At 42.6% G+C, this 16,640-nt stretch overlaps 1 protein-coding gene across 6 annotated transcripts in view; it reads right to left on the bottom strand.

Moving 5' to 3' along the window:
• LOC4578045 (striatin-3) overlaps positions 1–16,640 on the bottom strand; it is a 30,049-nt gene that overhangs the window by 11,167 nt on the left and 2,242 nt on the right. For 4 of the 6 annotated variants that reach the window (XM_061662603.1, XM_061662606.1, XM_061662608.1 and 1 more), the window contains exon 2: positions 14,248–15,483. In XM_061662603.1, the coding sequence (XP_061518587.1) occupies positions 14,248–14,610 (363 nt within the window). In that variant the 5' untranslated portion in view covers positions 14,611–15,483. The remainder of the gene's footprint in view (positions 1–14,247; positions 15,484–16,640) is intronic. The other 2 variants (XM_061662605.1, XM_061662607.1) reach the window with 1 other exon arrangement.

Genomic DNA, 16,640 nt, shown 5'->3' with positions numbered 1-16,640 from the left:
GTCATCGCCGGTCTGTTGTTGCCGGTGCTGGGTCATGACCATGATATTGAAAAAAGATGCTGAACTTGTGATGGGGAGCGTGTTTCTGCACCCTCGTAATAACACCTTCCCGTGCGCTCCCCTCTCGTTTCCTTTTGAGGGGGGTGTTTGGTTGGTTGGTGGTTGCACATTGCAATGCACCAAACAAATAGCGATGCAAAAATACGACCAGAGAGACGAAAAGGATGTAACTCATCAACCACCTACACAAACACATACACACACACATGTGTGCCGAGGTTGAAAACAAGACATGAAACAAGAAGATAAAACGCTCATTTCCGCATCTAGAAAGTGTGCTATCCCCCTCAAAAAGAAAGATCCCTTACCAGCACAGGGAGCTGAAAATTGTGTTCCAGTACATGGTTTGTGTGTTGTTTGTCAGAAGAGAAAGGGACACACGGTGGGGATTGTATATTGAGTGTGGGTTTTATAATTTTAGACACAGGACACAGTGGATCGAGAGAACGTCTGAAGAGAGTGTGTGCGCGCCCGCTTGTACGCGACGATGGTTTAGTATGCAACGACCATCTTCTTTCTTTCCCGTTGAAGAACTACTTCTTCAAGCAGCATTTGGGACGGATTGAATTCTCCCGGAAGACTAAATATAAAAATAAATAATTTTACTGCTCTCTCTCTCTTTTGCTACCGTGCTTTCGGCTTACTACACACCACACTCCGTGTTCAGACAGTGCTACGCTCTCTTCTCACAAACTTGATGTTTTTTTTTTTTTCAAAAACAGTATGGGAGTAGGAATTTGCGAAGATGTAAAGAGCGCTGTCGGAAGCATAACAAACATCACTGCGCCCCGAAAGGTGGAAATGATTTAATAACCTCTGTCTACTAACTGGGCATAGACTTCTCTGTCTACTAACATACATAGGTTAAAATTAAATCTGACTCGAGCCACTCATTATCGAGTTGATGTTGATGAATGTTGATAAATAAATACAGTTGTGTGTTGAAAAACATATTGAAACGGCACATTATGTCACATGCAACTCAAATTTTAATGCTCAATTTGCTCAACAATTATCAGTAAATGGAAGCTAAATGGTGCAACTGGCAAAGCATCAGAGCATTTTACATGAACGTTTTGATGCGTGGGGGTTTATCGCTACGTTTCGCTTTTGTTTTATTGGGTCAAAGAAGCTTTAATAGGTAAATCGGTTTAGCTTCATCCTGTGTAAAGCCGGTTTATTAATTAAATTGATTGGGCGCGCCGCTAAAATGGCCGGAATGACAAATAAAGTAATATTTATTTAATTTAAATTTATTTAATTATAATACACTAATATACTGTATTTTACTGGCATTATTTCTTTAAATGAAAAATAGTAAAATATAGACGCTTGATTAATTTAAAACAAATAACCTGACTTCCTAACAGACAATTTTTAAGCAACATTTCTCAGGGAAGAACCCTGTTGAGTTGGTCCTTACCAGAAATCAGATATATGAAGCTTCCAATTTTTAAACCAACATTGCCCTGTTATCAAAAGCTCCATACGGCAAAATAAATATTAAACCATTTCTGTGTGTCTTTGTGCCTCTTTTTTTTCTCTTTTCTCGTCGTAAGTAAACATTTCATTACCATTCGCGTTGTGGTATCAAACCACCCCGATATTCTTGTCTGGAAATAGCGTTTTTTTCCAGTTATCAAAGGGCAGCCCCCTCTTCAGGTATCGCCATCCCAATGATACCGCTTCCCGGACGACAAAGTCAACGATATGAAACATTTATTATCAGAATCGAATGTTAAAGGTCACGGCCGCAGAGAGGCGTGCACGTCACCTTTTCAGAATTTAATTTATATACAAAGTCACGAACATAACGCTTTTGTACGTTATTGATGATTCCTACCACCATCGATTCTGCCAAGTGTTCGCTTGTTATTGCTCAAATCTATCATATCGTTTGAAATCATGTTAAAAGGGAACAATATAATTGCGAACATTGAATTTGAAGAAAACAACAATGAGGCCGAAAAACAAAATGATTGTGCAAATGTAAGAATTTGGTGAATTATTTTGATCTTTTCTCGGAACCCAAGCACCAACCAAAAGGGAGCAGCAGCAGACCGTGCACACACGACGGCAGCAAGCAAGTAAACGCACATACCGAACATTGCGAAAAGGGTTCACAAATATTTCCTTTATCCCCTCAAGGTATCGCCACGGATTGCGAAAACCATCCTCTCACGAGAAGCAGTTGTTGGGTGTATGCGGCAAAAGCTGAAAGGATACAGCAGAAGGATAGGCACCGACGCCGACCGTTGGTGTGGCTCAACAATGTCGGATAACATTCTGCGAATGATTGATCTGCGCGTTACATGTCATCTATCTCTCTGTCCTTCTCCTATCACTCTCACTCTTGTGAAACGTTTTTCTCCTAAACTGAAACCTTAACTCAAACAACAAGTGTAGCTTTTGCCCAGAATTATCCATTTAAAAGAACGGGATAGCATCTCGCTGGTTCGCAAATAGAGTCTCCACGTCCCAGGTGCAGGTGTGTTGAATGGATGATGGTAGGCCCCAGTTGGAAAGACACCATCCCCCCCATGCGGCCCATATAGAGAGAAATGGGGAAGCGAAAATGAAATACGATCGTACACACACACTGCTGGCGGGACCCTTTTCTTTTTAAGTGTGACCGTACGGATGCACCTCCCCGTTAGTAGCAGCAGCAGTTCAACGTTCTAAATTTATGATGTTTAGATGCCGAGACACACTACAGAGACACTTCATCTCCGGTGCTATTTTTGCTCCCGCGTTTTACTACCTGGGAGGACGGTCTGTGTCCTCGGCGCCGGCTCCTCGCAACCGTTGCCGTTTTAATTAATCTACTCAAAAATGATGTAACGGGAATAGTGGAAAATTTGTGCACCAATTAGTTGTGAGCGGTTGGGGAAGCCGTTTTGATGTAATTGCCTTCAAGAATTTGTGTGCAGGCTTTAAAGTTCATATATTTTTTAAATATATTGACTTATTTTAAGCAAAAAAAATGGTTCATTTAATGAGATGGATCAGTTCTTTACATTGGAACAACATTTTATCAATAAAAAAGTGCAATTTTCGTGCTAAAAATGTAATTCAGTATCATCATCAGGATGATTTTCAACAAATGCTTTGGCAACCAGTTCATATAAACATACAGGATGACAGTTGGCAGTTGTTTTGCAGCTTGTGTCAACTACAACTGAAATGTAAACAAATCAATTACATGAAAAAATAGACAAATTATTGCAAAAAGAACTTAAAGTTATAACTAGATAGCATAATACACAATTAAATTCGTCAAGCACGTAACCATCACACGTAATCAAGCTCCTTTTGTCGAAGAACAAGCAGACATTTTCAAAACACAAATTATTAAATTTCAAAGTTCATGTTAAATGCTATATTTGTATAGCTTTATAGTGATTTACAGTCCATCAACTTCACACTACAAAGCCATCACAATGTCTTAAAACACCACCACCGAGAGAAGGCACGGACTGGTTGGTGGGGAAGGTAAGATTTTCCAACAATTTTCCCATCGCTCGGAAGGAGCACCATCATCTTCTGCCGGCAGGTAGGTAGGTAGGAAGGGTAGATAGGTGCACAAAAGATGAATCTTGTTAATGTAGTACAAACATCACCAAGAAGCTGCTGTCTTGTAAACATTGGAGACCACACCTGGTTCGTTTCACTTGCCATATACACAAAACTCCAGGTATTTACGTGCCCTGAGATATGGCCACTTTGAAGTGGGGCAGAGGGGGAGACGCGGTGTCGTGGGACGCGCTCACACAAACAGTCGTAGGTTATTACGAGTAAAGCGAGCGAAACGAACCTTAAAAACTCCACGCTCTACCCTTTCAGTGGCAACTTTGGGTCATACACGCATCCTAATATTAAAGGGTGAGTGTGTGTGTCTCTTCGTATGAGCATTTCAGTCAGGTGTAATGAACAGGATGTGAGTGGCAAGAGACACGAAGGAGTTTGGTTTTCAGCAAAATGGTTATAACTAAAAGCTTCACAGCACACGCACCACCGGAGAGATGAAAGTCTGTGTGTATATAAACATCTTCGCCATCGTTTACTTGCACCACTGACATTTGGTTTAGCGAAGAACAAAGGATCCGGACACAATAATTATGGAGAAACCACAAGCGCATCATCATCCCGTAGCGATTGTCTGATGTTTATTTAACGTTTGTGTTTAAATCGCACAAAAAGTGACATCAGCTGTATGAAGGATTGTGTATTTCTCGCGCTCGCTCGTCTATTCTTGCCTTCCTGAGTAACGTTTGAAAAATGACGCCCTACTTCAGAGATCTTCAAAAACGATTTAACAGCTGTTGGTGCGTTGAATCATCTGGCAAATGCGTTCGAAATAATGCGCTCGTTGATGTACTCTGCGTGTGGCAGACAATCTGCGATCGCAATATTCCTTATGAAGCTGGATCATCCAACGACATTAAACATGCTAGTTTACAAACACTTCAACGGCAAAGGACTTAAGTTGATACAAGGCTACAAGGCCAAAATTATTGGATATAGGTCGTGTACATTGGATTCTATCTGCTGGAATATCGCTGAAGGTAAACATCAATATCAATTTTTATCATTTGTTATCAATATCAATTTTTACACCAAAAAATCTTCAGTTCATTAGTATATTCAATTTTATATGTGATGTACATTAATGTACAGACGATTCGAAATTGAAAACTGATCGTGTTTGATCGAATGGTAACGTAATAACGTAACAGAAATGGAAGAGTACAGGTACAGATGGGTTACAAAACCACTTAGCTCATGAAAACGGACGCTCCAAATTATGCAACTGCCTTAAAACGTATTTTTTATTTGACATTATATAAAACCGAATTGATAAGCAAAAATTACAAGACACCAAATGACGTTGATAAATCTGCCAAGTATAGCTCCTATTTACGAAATTATGGACATTCAAAATACCATGAACTAATTTAGAGGCTGGTGGTACAGTCGTCGACTCGAACGACTTAACAACATGCCCGCCATGGGTTCAAGCCCCGAATAGACCGTGCCTGACTATCCTGATATGATAACAATAAGTCACTGAAAGCCAAGCTCACTTTACTAGTACTCAATTGTGATGATCAGAGGTGTGATACTCAATTCGATTGGTGTGCTTGGAGACATGTTTGCGACCATTACTTGGTCAGTCACTCTGTCATGACTTTTGTTATAATGTGATCAGTTCTACAAAATGTCACTGACATAGTCATGACACATTCTTGTCAACGTCACGAGCTATATTGTCACAATCAGAGGTGAGACTCAAACAGTTGAAGCGACCATCACCTGCTTGGAGATAGTTTGTGTGCCAAAGAAGAAGAATTTAGAGACTAAAATCTACCACTTCAAGCAAAGTTAAACAAAAATTTGTTGTAATTAGACTACAAACTTCAAAACTCGACATACGCTAACATTCTACATGCGCGATTGCCTCCGGTCCGCATTAATAGCGTATATCGGAGGAATACCTGCACATCATCAATAAACAAGACATAATTTCAATCATTGAAAAATGTGTATAAAAGAGGTATTAATTACAGAATTTGCAAAACATTACAGTTAAGATAAAAATAAAGCTTTTTACTATTTAAAACATTGCGTTCCAATTGGCTTGGACACTAACACTACAAAACTAATCTTTCACCATTCTACCATCGTTGCCACAAACACGAACAAAAACGCGCCATCGAACGTCATACTAACTGCCATACTACACACACACCCGTTTATACCAGGCGCGGGTCGATGAGTCGTGAAAATATTACATTTACATGCGATCGATTCCACCAACACCACCCCTCTCTCCTCCTCTTCTTTGCGAAAGGGGATGTGTTTCCATCGACGTAAAATGTGCCACGGTCTTCTGTTCTTTTCCCCTCTGTTTCCCACTGAGCTTTGCAAACCTGCTCGCGCTAGAGGGACTACTCGATTATTCCGTTGACACACTATTATAAGCGAGTTTTTATTCTGCTGTGTTTGGTTGCTGTTAGCTGTTATTGTTAAGAGCGTAGGAAAAATAGTTTCCGTAGCGATTCTGTGAAAGAAAATCCACAGTCAATGTGGTTTGTGTCGCGCGCTATCGAGCATATCGATTGGTACTACTACTCCACAGCATTGAGCCGCGGCCCAGAAACGAAGCTTTCGCGGGGTGTTATTTTGCCATCAAAAGATTCTGTTTTTACAATCAAACGAAACTAAAAAAAAATCGTTGATTTTATGGTGTAACACCTCGTTTGTATTACGTACGTCTTACCCCACTCTTTTATCTGTGATCCATCCCCCCAAGGGTCGTAAAATAGTGGAAGAAGCACGTTAAAAATGGTTCAATCGTTGTCATTGTTACTTCCGGGCTTAAGGGAGTGGACGTGTCCGGTTTTTTTTATAACAAACAGAAACTGGAACAAGGATCAGGAAGAAGCGCTATACCCAAGACTCTTCCGAACCTTAATCATTGCCAGCGTTGTTTGCTGGTGGTAGGTAGCAGCGCATAAACCATAAGCCTCAGAAGAAATAGCGGAATGGAGAAATCAACACGACAAAGAATTGCTCACGTTTCAAATCCTTGTACTACACGCCACGTTTTTCCCTCCAACCGGCGCAAGCATAAAAAAGGGTTATGCGGGTCATTTAATCCCGACTAAAACAGCACCTCCCCCTTCTCCATCTGGTAGTTCTTTTCGCATTAAAAAAGAAGACCACTTTTGTTTCCGCTTCAGTTCAGCCGATTGCATCACAGAGTGAGAGAAAGAGAGAGAGAGAGAACGAGGTTTCCTTCTTAGGTGATCAGGAATAGCAAACTAGCAAAAAAAAAATAGTACAACAAAACAACAATCCATTTCGCGAGGCCAGCAAGGCTAAGAAGGACGCAGCGTAGCGTAGAGCATGAGGTGGGGGCATGAGGTGACACACCGTTGGGGTTATTAGCACACAACCACGCTAATGAGATTTTCACTCAAAACAGTCACCTTCATGACCGGAATGAGCCAGCGACTGAAAAGGTAGAGAGAGGATGAGCGTGAAAGAGTGAGCAAGTAGATGAGTTATTTTAAGGAGTTTTAGCAACGTCCAGGTCTAGCGAAGGGACCATTGCTCCATTATGCCACACACACACCAAGACTAACGCTAAAAAAATTGCATATTGTGTGTGTTTTACTACCTTGCTCACTCACCATTCCCTCCCCCATGTACGCCCAAGAGTAGCTCCAACACGACCCAAGGGACCGAGAAATGGTCGATGTAGATAGGACCAGGACACTGCCGAGGACACTACAGTGAACGGTGAAGCATGCTCTTACCATTGAGCGTTTCCGAACATACTGCCTGCATTCGGGGCAAGTGTGGTCTGATGCAACTAGCGACGACGCCCCCCGGGCGTGGCGTGTACCGTAACTTGATTTGTATCAGGCTGGGAATAGAGGACCCAGTGGGGAAGTTGGTGCGCTTAAGAGCTGGAGCTTCTTTGGTATCCTAATGTAACGAAGAAGAAGGTACAGGATCGCACCACTTGCGGGAGGCACCAGCAGCAGCAGAGCCGCGCCAAAGATTCAGATCTTGCCTGACCATCTTCTTTGCGGAAAAGAGTTTCGTTTTAATTGGATTTCATCAATAGCGTGTGTATCGGGGGTAAGTAGATCTCCTGCTGAAAGGACATTGGGCGGCACTGTATACGTAGGGGGATTCTTTAATAATGCATTGTGATAGCGATGAGAAGGCGAAGTCACTACGGTGCCTTGGCAGGAAATTATTTTTCTCGAACCCGGTAGGTAGCTTTTGCAGGTCAAGGTCAATGTTTCTCACAAGTACTAAGATGTTGTTTAGCAAGAATTGATAGAGCATCTGATGGAAGTACCTCGTTATTTCTATTTCAAACCAAAAGCTTGGTTTTCCTGGGGAGGCATGTTTTATCACATTGTCTACATGCCAAATAAGAGAAAATTCTGCTAACAACTTTCATCAAACAAGGTGGTGATAACACATAGTCGTTGTCTGCGACTTAACCATACTTAGCATGTATCAATCTTTGTATAAACAACAAACATAAAGTAGTCCTAGTATAAAATAAGCATCACATCAGAAACTTCAATAATTCATCCGTCTAACTTTCACTCTTGGCTTTGCTCTAAACTTAAGTAAACAAGTTCTAAATGTGCTAAACCGATACTTCCGATAACCGATAACAAGTTCTAAACCGATACTTCAAAATTGTTGCTCTTAAAAATACATTTATCATAGGACAGATATTCACGAAACATTGGTTTTAAGCGGTACTAGCGTTAAGGTCCCAATTGTTGGGATACAATGATGTCACAAAACAATGTCCTAGACAATTTTCAAACAACCTGCACATGACCACACTATTGATGTAATGTTTCACCAAACTTTTACTCATTACAAAGCAAATTCAGAATAATGGATGTTATCGATGTACTAATTCCCTTAGAAGTAGAAGATGTTTGAGTTTATTTAAAAGATATACTACTGTTCTTAGGGGCGGTCCCGTGATACAGTCATCAATTCGTACGACTCAATAACTTGACCGTCATGGGTACAAGCCTAGAATAGACCATCCCCCGTAGCAAGGATTGACTTGACTGTCCATCTGTGTGGTAATGAATTAAGCCTCGAAAGCCTGTATAGGCCGGTATGTCCGCGTAGGACGTTACGCCAAATTGAAGAAGAAGAACTAATGTTCTTATTCTCCCTGGTGGTGATAATTTGGAACGAATTTATGGCTTATGCCTTACCTGGTTTATCAAGGCATCAAAGATAAATGATCTTCGAATTCTTACAACATGACAACTAAGGTAAAAATGTCCCAAAATAAAGATATCTTCATCCATCAGGTGTTGGGACATTCTAACTGAAAGATCTGCGAACTAAAAGTCTGTGTCGGATTGGAAGACCAATATCCAGAACCAACATCCAGAAAATATTCACCAACATCCTGAAATTTAAGAGATTTTTTTTCCAGCACCAACATCCAGAAATTTAAACCAACATCCAGAAAATATTAGACCTAATGCTTGCATGGTAAAGATTGCGCAATTAGCACTTCTAGCTTGTAGACCCTTTCATCTGAAGATCTTCTGAGATACTTTTAAGGCACAACTTTGTAGTTAAGTTTTTGTAGTTAAGTTTAACCTTGAAAAATAAACAAATTTACGTACAGAAACAAAAACGTAATTTTTTGAAACACAACATATGTTTAAAGAAAATGCAATCATTCATGCAGTTGCAAAACGTTACTTCTGAGAGCATTCATTCAAATTGTCACACTTTATTACCAATCCAATGATCTTACATATTTGTTTCATTTTTCCTGTTCCTGTATTATTCCTTTTAAATGACAGGATACTGCACACATTACCCCTTTCTTGATGACCAGTAAATCGACCGTGTTTATGGGCGATATCGCAAACTGTGCTAACTGCGCCATTTGCTCCAGACGTGCGCTGCGTTCACGATGGACGGAGAGTTATGCCAATCGGACAGACATGGCACACACACACAATGGCCGAGCGGTATGCGGTATGATCATCATTACGTGACTGTGACGACCGTCATTGTCGTTGTCACCGGGTAATCGCGCTGATAAGCTTACAGATAACGTGCCCTCCCGCATACAAGCGGGTGAGTAAGCAAAAAGGGCTCTTGCAGCCACACACAAGCCCAGCAGTACTGATCCAAACAAATAGAATTAAAAATAAAACCCTTTACAAGCGGCGGTGGCGTGTGGCCGCGTATCAGTAGCAACAACAACCGCAACAACAACATCTACTACAGCCTTGAATGACCTTGCGAGATTGGCAAGAGTGGTGCACGCTTACGCGACTCTCCAAGAGGCCACACCTGTAACATGGCGGTGGCTTGTTGCATTACGCAGTGTGCTGTGCAAAAGCAAAAGAACAAACTGAACCGAACCGTGCATGTGTGTGTGTGGATAACACGAAACGAAGAAAGGGGGAGCGCCGTGGTGGGTGAGAGCTTATCGAAGATTATCGATCGGGCATGTTAGTTTTGCTGTTAGGTATAGTACTCCCCACCCCGCACAACCGGTGTGCTGGAACACAGCACCTTCGCGTAATCTAAACCACACCAAACAACGTTTCTCGGAGCTCTGGAGGGCTCGAACCAGAGGGGCGCACAGGATGAAGGAGGAGAAGCACTGCGATGTAACCCGAGACACCACCCCGAGGTTCGTCGTCAGGTGTGCTCGTTAGTGCAAACAAATAAGCACCACACCAGCATTTGGCACCCATTCAAACGGAACGGAAAGCCATTCCTACACATCAAACATGCCTTCCTCCTACTCTGTTCGCCGATCGATCCTTCACAATTCGATTGCCTAAGACTGGAGCGGCGGCCGCCCGCCAAAAGCCAAATCCTCTTCAGCTGATTGCTTTTGAGTGGTGGTAATTTGCATCAGTTAAACACTGGTTTAGATCACCTTTTTGGAGGTGAGAGTAACAAGGGCGCCGACCGTCGCTTCGGGAGAGCTGCTGCTCATGGCATATGTAACACACAAGGGGGAAACAAGCCCCGTGTCCCGCCGGCGCGTGCTAATTAAAATTGGCAATCACACACGAAAGGCGCGCTTCTTCGTTCGTGCCGTGGCATTATCAGTCCATAGGACTAAAGGTATCAACATCTCGTCATGCCAAGACTTAGGCCCTATTTATGCAACCAAAGTATATTCGTCCCCAGGACGGAATAGGACCCCGAAGAATCAGATAAAAACCACTGTCGTGTGCGTCATGGTTCAGGAGTTGTTGAGTTGTTTTCCTTTTATTTTCTTCACCCATTTGGTTCACTCCCGTTAAGCCCACAGGCACACTTGCCTGCGAGAAGGAAATCTAAAATGCACACTTAATGCTGCCACAGCCGCTTTTTCCACTGTTTATGGTGGTAGCCTACCAACGGTCCCACCACACTGTCCGTTTCGGGGTAGTGGTCGTGGGCGCTGAGTGAATAAATAAATGCCTCCCAATCATAACCGAACCTTCACAATCACTGCACACAACATTCGGTGGTGGTGCTGGGTGAGTGGTAGCTGCGTGTGGGCATTAGGCAGGTGTGTTACCGCTCTAAACTGTTGATCAACACAGGCACACAACAACATCAAGAGCAAATGATTGCAGAAAAAAGCAGTGTAAAGAAATTAGTGGCCAGAACGAAAAATGTTTAAAATTCAACCCATTTTGTGTGTGTGTTTTTAAAGCTTTGAATGGTAATTGCATTGTAAACATATGAATACACATTACGCTTTATAGATGTATGATAAGTTTTAATGCCTTTAACATACGTGCTTTGGTATGGGGTGGAACATTTTTTTGATTCTACAAACTAATTTGCTTCTTTTGGGGAATTGAATATTAAATTCATAATGTGCTCTTTTAAAGTACAGCTTTAATTGTGAATTTCATTACTTAAACCTTCTTTTAAAAGTTCAGTTCAGATTTGGTCCCAGATCTGAGTTCTTCTGACAGCTTGAAATTGTAAAATCTAGACGCAAAGTCATCCCAGCCGCTCAGAGTGCAATGCAAGCAAGCGATTAATATTAAATCACATTCAACACCATCATCATCATCATCAGCACCGGTATGATAGAAAGTTTTCCTGTTCAACTGCAACACACTTCATGCCTGCCACGTGTGGTGCTCACAAACAAGAACGCGCGCAAAAAAGGCCACCGGCAACGCGCAATATTCTACACGCAGCGCAAGCGGAAGTTTGCCTTAACGCTGGCACGCATCCGGTTGCCGCGACGCGGTGGGTTCTATATCTAGCCGCAACGGACAAAACACGATACCTAGTAGTATTCCTTCTATCCGTTTCTTTTTTCTTCTATCCGAGGGAGTTGGGGGTTCATACATCCGTTAGGGAAACTTTAATTTCAACTCCCTCCGGCGAAAGAAAGAATTAATTCTGCCCTTTCGAGCTTGGGATTTCGTATTTTAAATTAAAAAAAAAGGCATTTCAAGGATTTCACAAAGCGCACACATAATATAATTCTCTCTCTCGCAGTGCGCAATCCATCCACACTTGGTGCAGGTGTGAAAGGGGAAAGGCGGCCAAATGTTTTACTTGCAGCAGCATACAAAATTCCCAGTCTAGTGGAGGTTCGCGGGCAGTTCCCCCCATATCTTGTGCATCATCCCACACTGCTGCCGCCCAGGTCGATGCTGTCTGTGGTTTGGTTTCGCCGGCGGCCTCCGTCTGGCTTTCTCTGGTTTCGCTCCATTTGCGTACGGTGCGTGCATGTGTAGAGCCGTAGCGGTTCCTGTGTCGTAGAGACCAAACACCGTTCGTTGCGCGAATGGGCGAAGAGCCGGTTCTCGGTCGAGTCGAGGAGCATAGCATCTCGTCGTTAAGGTGCGCGCGCGCACATTCACCGCCATTGCATGGACCAGTTTTGGTAGGAGCTTTTCTCGGGACTTATCAGTCGATGGTTTTAAATCAGAAGGTGTACTATGAAAGACATAGGGACATTTATATTTCTGCTAGTGCTAACTTTAATAAACATCTGAACATAATTAAATCCACTGTTCAACTTTGTGATGCTTATATAGGTGAGTTCAAGCTTATTTTTTAACAATTTCCGGTAAATTCCTACCCAGAGAAGATTGGTTTCTCATGGTTCGTAGGTTCGAAGAATACCCCCATGGATTGGACCCCTATAGCTCCAAAACATTGCGCTAAGTTCAATAGTTAGTTTCATGAAATCAGAAGTTGTCCTAGAATGTTTGATTCACATAACATTCAAATAAAACCCCAGACACTCATTCCGGGTAATTTTGCTTTTGAAAATTAAATTCTTTCGCGTCAATTCTCCATCCACTCTCAATCTAATCTATCCTGAAATTTCGTCTGAAGCTCATATCGAAGCTAAAAATAAATTTGATACCATAAGTCTAAGCAATTTCAAGGTTAAGAAGAGTGATCTACTGAATCTCATATCCATTATTATCATACGCTTAAAGCTGAAAGGACAATATTTAAAGCTTATGGACTACCATATTCATCCATTATTTCATTTATAGAATTCACCTATCATGTACTATCTTAACCAAGAATTTCTGCTTGAAATTCTTCGTAGAGCTGAGAAACTTGTCAGAACGACATGCCTTCAAAAAAAGATTTAGCCAGCGAATTAGCTCTTAACTACAATATCAGCAGATATGGAAAGTTTAAGGACTTCAGAAATTCTGAAGTATCACTCTATTCCAACAAATTCTGCATACCAGTATCTATACAACTAGTTATTGCGGTCGTCCTTGTAGAGATTAAATAAATCATGTGTTTTTTAGAAAAAACACTACATTCCTCAAGTAGATATTAACATCTGCTTGTGAACGTACCAGTAGGTTTAGATGCTATTTCAGTGTTAGTATAGATGAAAGTATCAATTCTAACAGGGTTTTCCAAGTCACTTTCAAATGTAAACATTGTTACAGGGTTTTCCAAGTCACTTTCAAATGTGCACATAGTTATTCACCGCATCCTAGATGTTTTTCAACAGCTGTCAAATGGTGTACTTGCTTCAAAATGAAATTTCACTTTAAATACTTGATTTTTAACACATGACAAAGAACTGTCAAACTCTAGCTAGCTTAAATCGTGTTGAAAATCATGCTGAAGAAATTGAAAATTATTATGATGAAAATGAAACGTCAGATCGATGTGGAATACCATTTTGCATGCGGTGAATACAGGGTTTCCAAGTTACTTTCGAATGTAAACATTGTTATTCACCGACTCCAAGATGTTTTTCAACAGCTGTCAAATGGAGTATTTGCTTCACAATTAAATTTGTTATTCAACACATGCATTTCAACACATAACAAAGAACTGTCAAACTCAATACAGTTTGATTGGTGTTGAAAATCATGCTGAAGAACATATAAATTATTATGATGAAAATGAAATATCAAATTGATGTGAAATAACTTCTTCCACGTGGTAAAAAAAACAATGTTTACACTCGAAACTAACTTGGAAAACTCTCTACTCTGCCAACTGATTACCCATCAGCGTTGCAGGACAGTTCAGCTTTGATTCGTGTTTAGAACCCACATATGAGGCTAGTTTGAATGTTCGCGAAAACCACTCCCCCACCAAAATCTCCCCTTCGATTCCATCGCTCAAAAATCCCCTTCTTACCTGCAGCTCCGCACGATCCACGTCCCACTGCGAACGCTCCAGCTCGAACCGGGCCCACTCGTGCTGGATGAAGTGCAGTATGCCCGGGATCGAGTACTGGGTCGGCGTTTTGTTGTTCTGATCGTCGCACTGGCCGGCCCCGACCATGCCGCCACCGCCGCCGCCCGCGCCACCCTTGCCGACTAGGCCGCTGCCGGCCCCACCACCGCCCGACATGTCACCGAGCCCGCCGGTTCCGCCGCCCTGGCCACCGCCCGCACCACCGCCGATACCGCCCAGCTGGCCAACTGCACTTCCGCCACCGTTCTGGTGACCGAGCGAACTGTTGTCATCCATTCTATCTTCGATACGATTAATTCTCATGACATGTCCACCATTCGCCGGAGAAACAAAGAAAAGAAGAACCTATACGATGACGACGACGGTGGGTGGTCTGTGGGTGGGATGGGAGAAGCGCTCTGTCACACGCACGGGAAGCGTGTGTTTCGCGAAATCGCTTCAACTCACTGTGCACTTTTACACAACTTTTGCAGCACCTTTTATGTGTCGTTGAAATAAGTATTTTGTTGTTGTTGTTGAATTGAGGTTTGCTTTACTTTTTGAAACTTTTTAGGAATAAAAAAAAAAGAACGAACACACAAATTATCACCACAATTAACACATTAAAACAAAAGCACACTTTAAACCGGCTTTTAAACGCGTACAAACACACAAACACTCTTCTTGCTCCAGCAAAAGCTTTCAATGTGTATCGTAATCACGCACAAGTGGACGATCGAACACACTTGCTCACTATTGCGCACACTACGTACACCCTAGAACACACACACACACAGAGACACGCACAGAACTGACACGCACGCACGCACGCACCGGCACAAGAGAGAACAACTGCGTTCTTTCACTTCTCACTCGCTCTCGCTCGGATGAGTTGCGGATCCGCTCACTCGGATGGGTTGTGTGTTGTTACAGCGAGTGGAAAAAACCGAGCCTTTTTCGCCTTTTTTGTGTGTGTGTGCCACTGATACACCCCACGTGCACCTTCAGGACATACACAAACGCACACCGCGCGACACACCTGTGGGCGAAAATTCACCTACTGCCGTGAAAAACACACTGTGCACAAACGTTCCTCCGATTGTTTCCTCCCCGCGTGTGAGGGGGCACACCACTCGACACCGCCACTCAGCACACGACGACGATGAAGCTCTTACAGTTCACGCCCTGCAAAGATAGCTAAACAAAAACACACACACACAATTAGAATCGAAGGCAATTTATCACTGGATGGGAGTTTTTTTTGGTTCGTATAAATTAATGGAAAACTGATATAAAATGCGTATATAGACCTTCCACCTTCAATTAGCACCCGTTGCCATGGTTCAGCGGGTTTCGAGTGTTTCTTATGACATCTCTTTTTCTGTCTTTTTCTCTCTTTCTCTCTTTGCGTTCTACAATATTCGCCCACCTGACCTGACCACTACAATCACACACACACATATAGGTAAGTCGACGTAACATACGCTCTTCTCTCGACAAAAAAATCACGCACTTGCCACGCAACCCGCACTACGCGCACGGGTGGAAAAATAGGCGAAAAATACGAATTTGCACTGCCAACGAGCAAAAAAAGTGGTCCCCGCTCAATCACTACGCAACCTTGAGTCAACCAGCGGTACGATTTTCCTTTCACAACGACAATCTTAAACCCGTGTTTTTTTTTTCCTCTACTGGAAACCAATTGGAAAAAAACGGAGCGAAAGGAACACGCGGAATTCGATTACAACAAATTGCCCTCCTCTTCTCGTCAAAGTGGAGGCAGAGGAAAAAGAGATTCCATGTCACAGGCAAAAGCTGTTGAGTGGTATTACATTGATTCGACAGCAGCAACAGCAGCAGCACTATCCGTAGTAAACTGTGCGGAAACGTCCAAGCAACACACAGTTCACAACTCTCTCTAATGCTGCTTCTAGCGGCGCAACAATGCAACCCCCGAGGAGCGCGAGTGTGCTGTGAGCGGTTCGAATCCAATCTCTATCGTTCGAATTTGTGGCGACAAATCACACACACACACACGTTCGCAGTGGATGGTGTGGTACAGAATTTCAACCCCATCGCAGGGGGAACTGGTGTCTCCTCGCTGGACTTTATGGACTACAATTTAAATCCGGTTTTCGGATCACAGCGACGGTGACAACTTTCTTTTCTCGCGCTAGCCAAGTTCCTTCCCATGAGACCGAGAGACTTCTTCAATGGGTTGGAGCGAGCAGAAGGAATGCGTTGCGTTGTGATAACACAGTCACCACAGTTTTTCCTCCAGCAAGGGGGCGGTTTCTTCTTCTTCTTCTTCTTCTTCCTCTGTGGGTGACAGGGCTATTTGGCAAAGTTCACGC

The sequence above is a fragment of the Anopheles gambiae genome, chromosome 3, assembly GCF_943734735.2.
Source record: "Anopheles gambiae chromosome 3, idAnoGambNW_F1_1, whole genome shotgun sequence".
NCBI lineage: Eukaryota > Metazoa > Arthropoda > Insecta > Diptera > Culicidae > Anopheles > Anopheles gambiae.
This window is presented reverse-complemented; position numbering and strand designations above follow the sequence as displayed.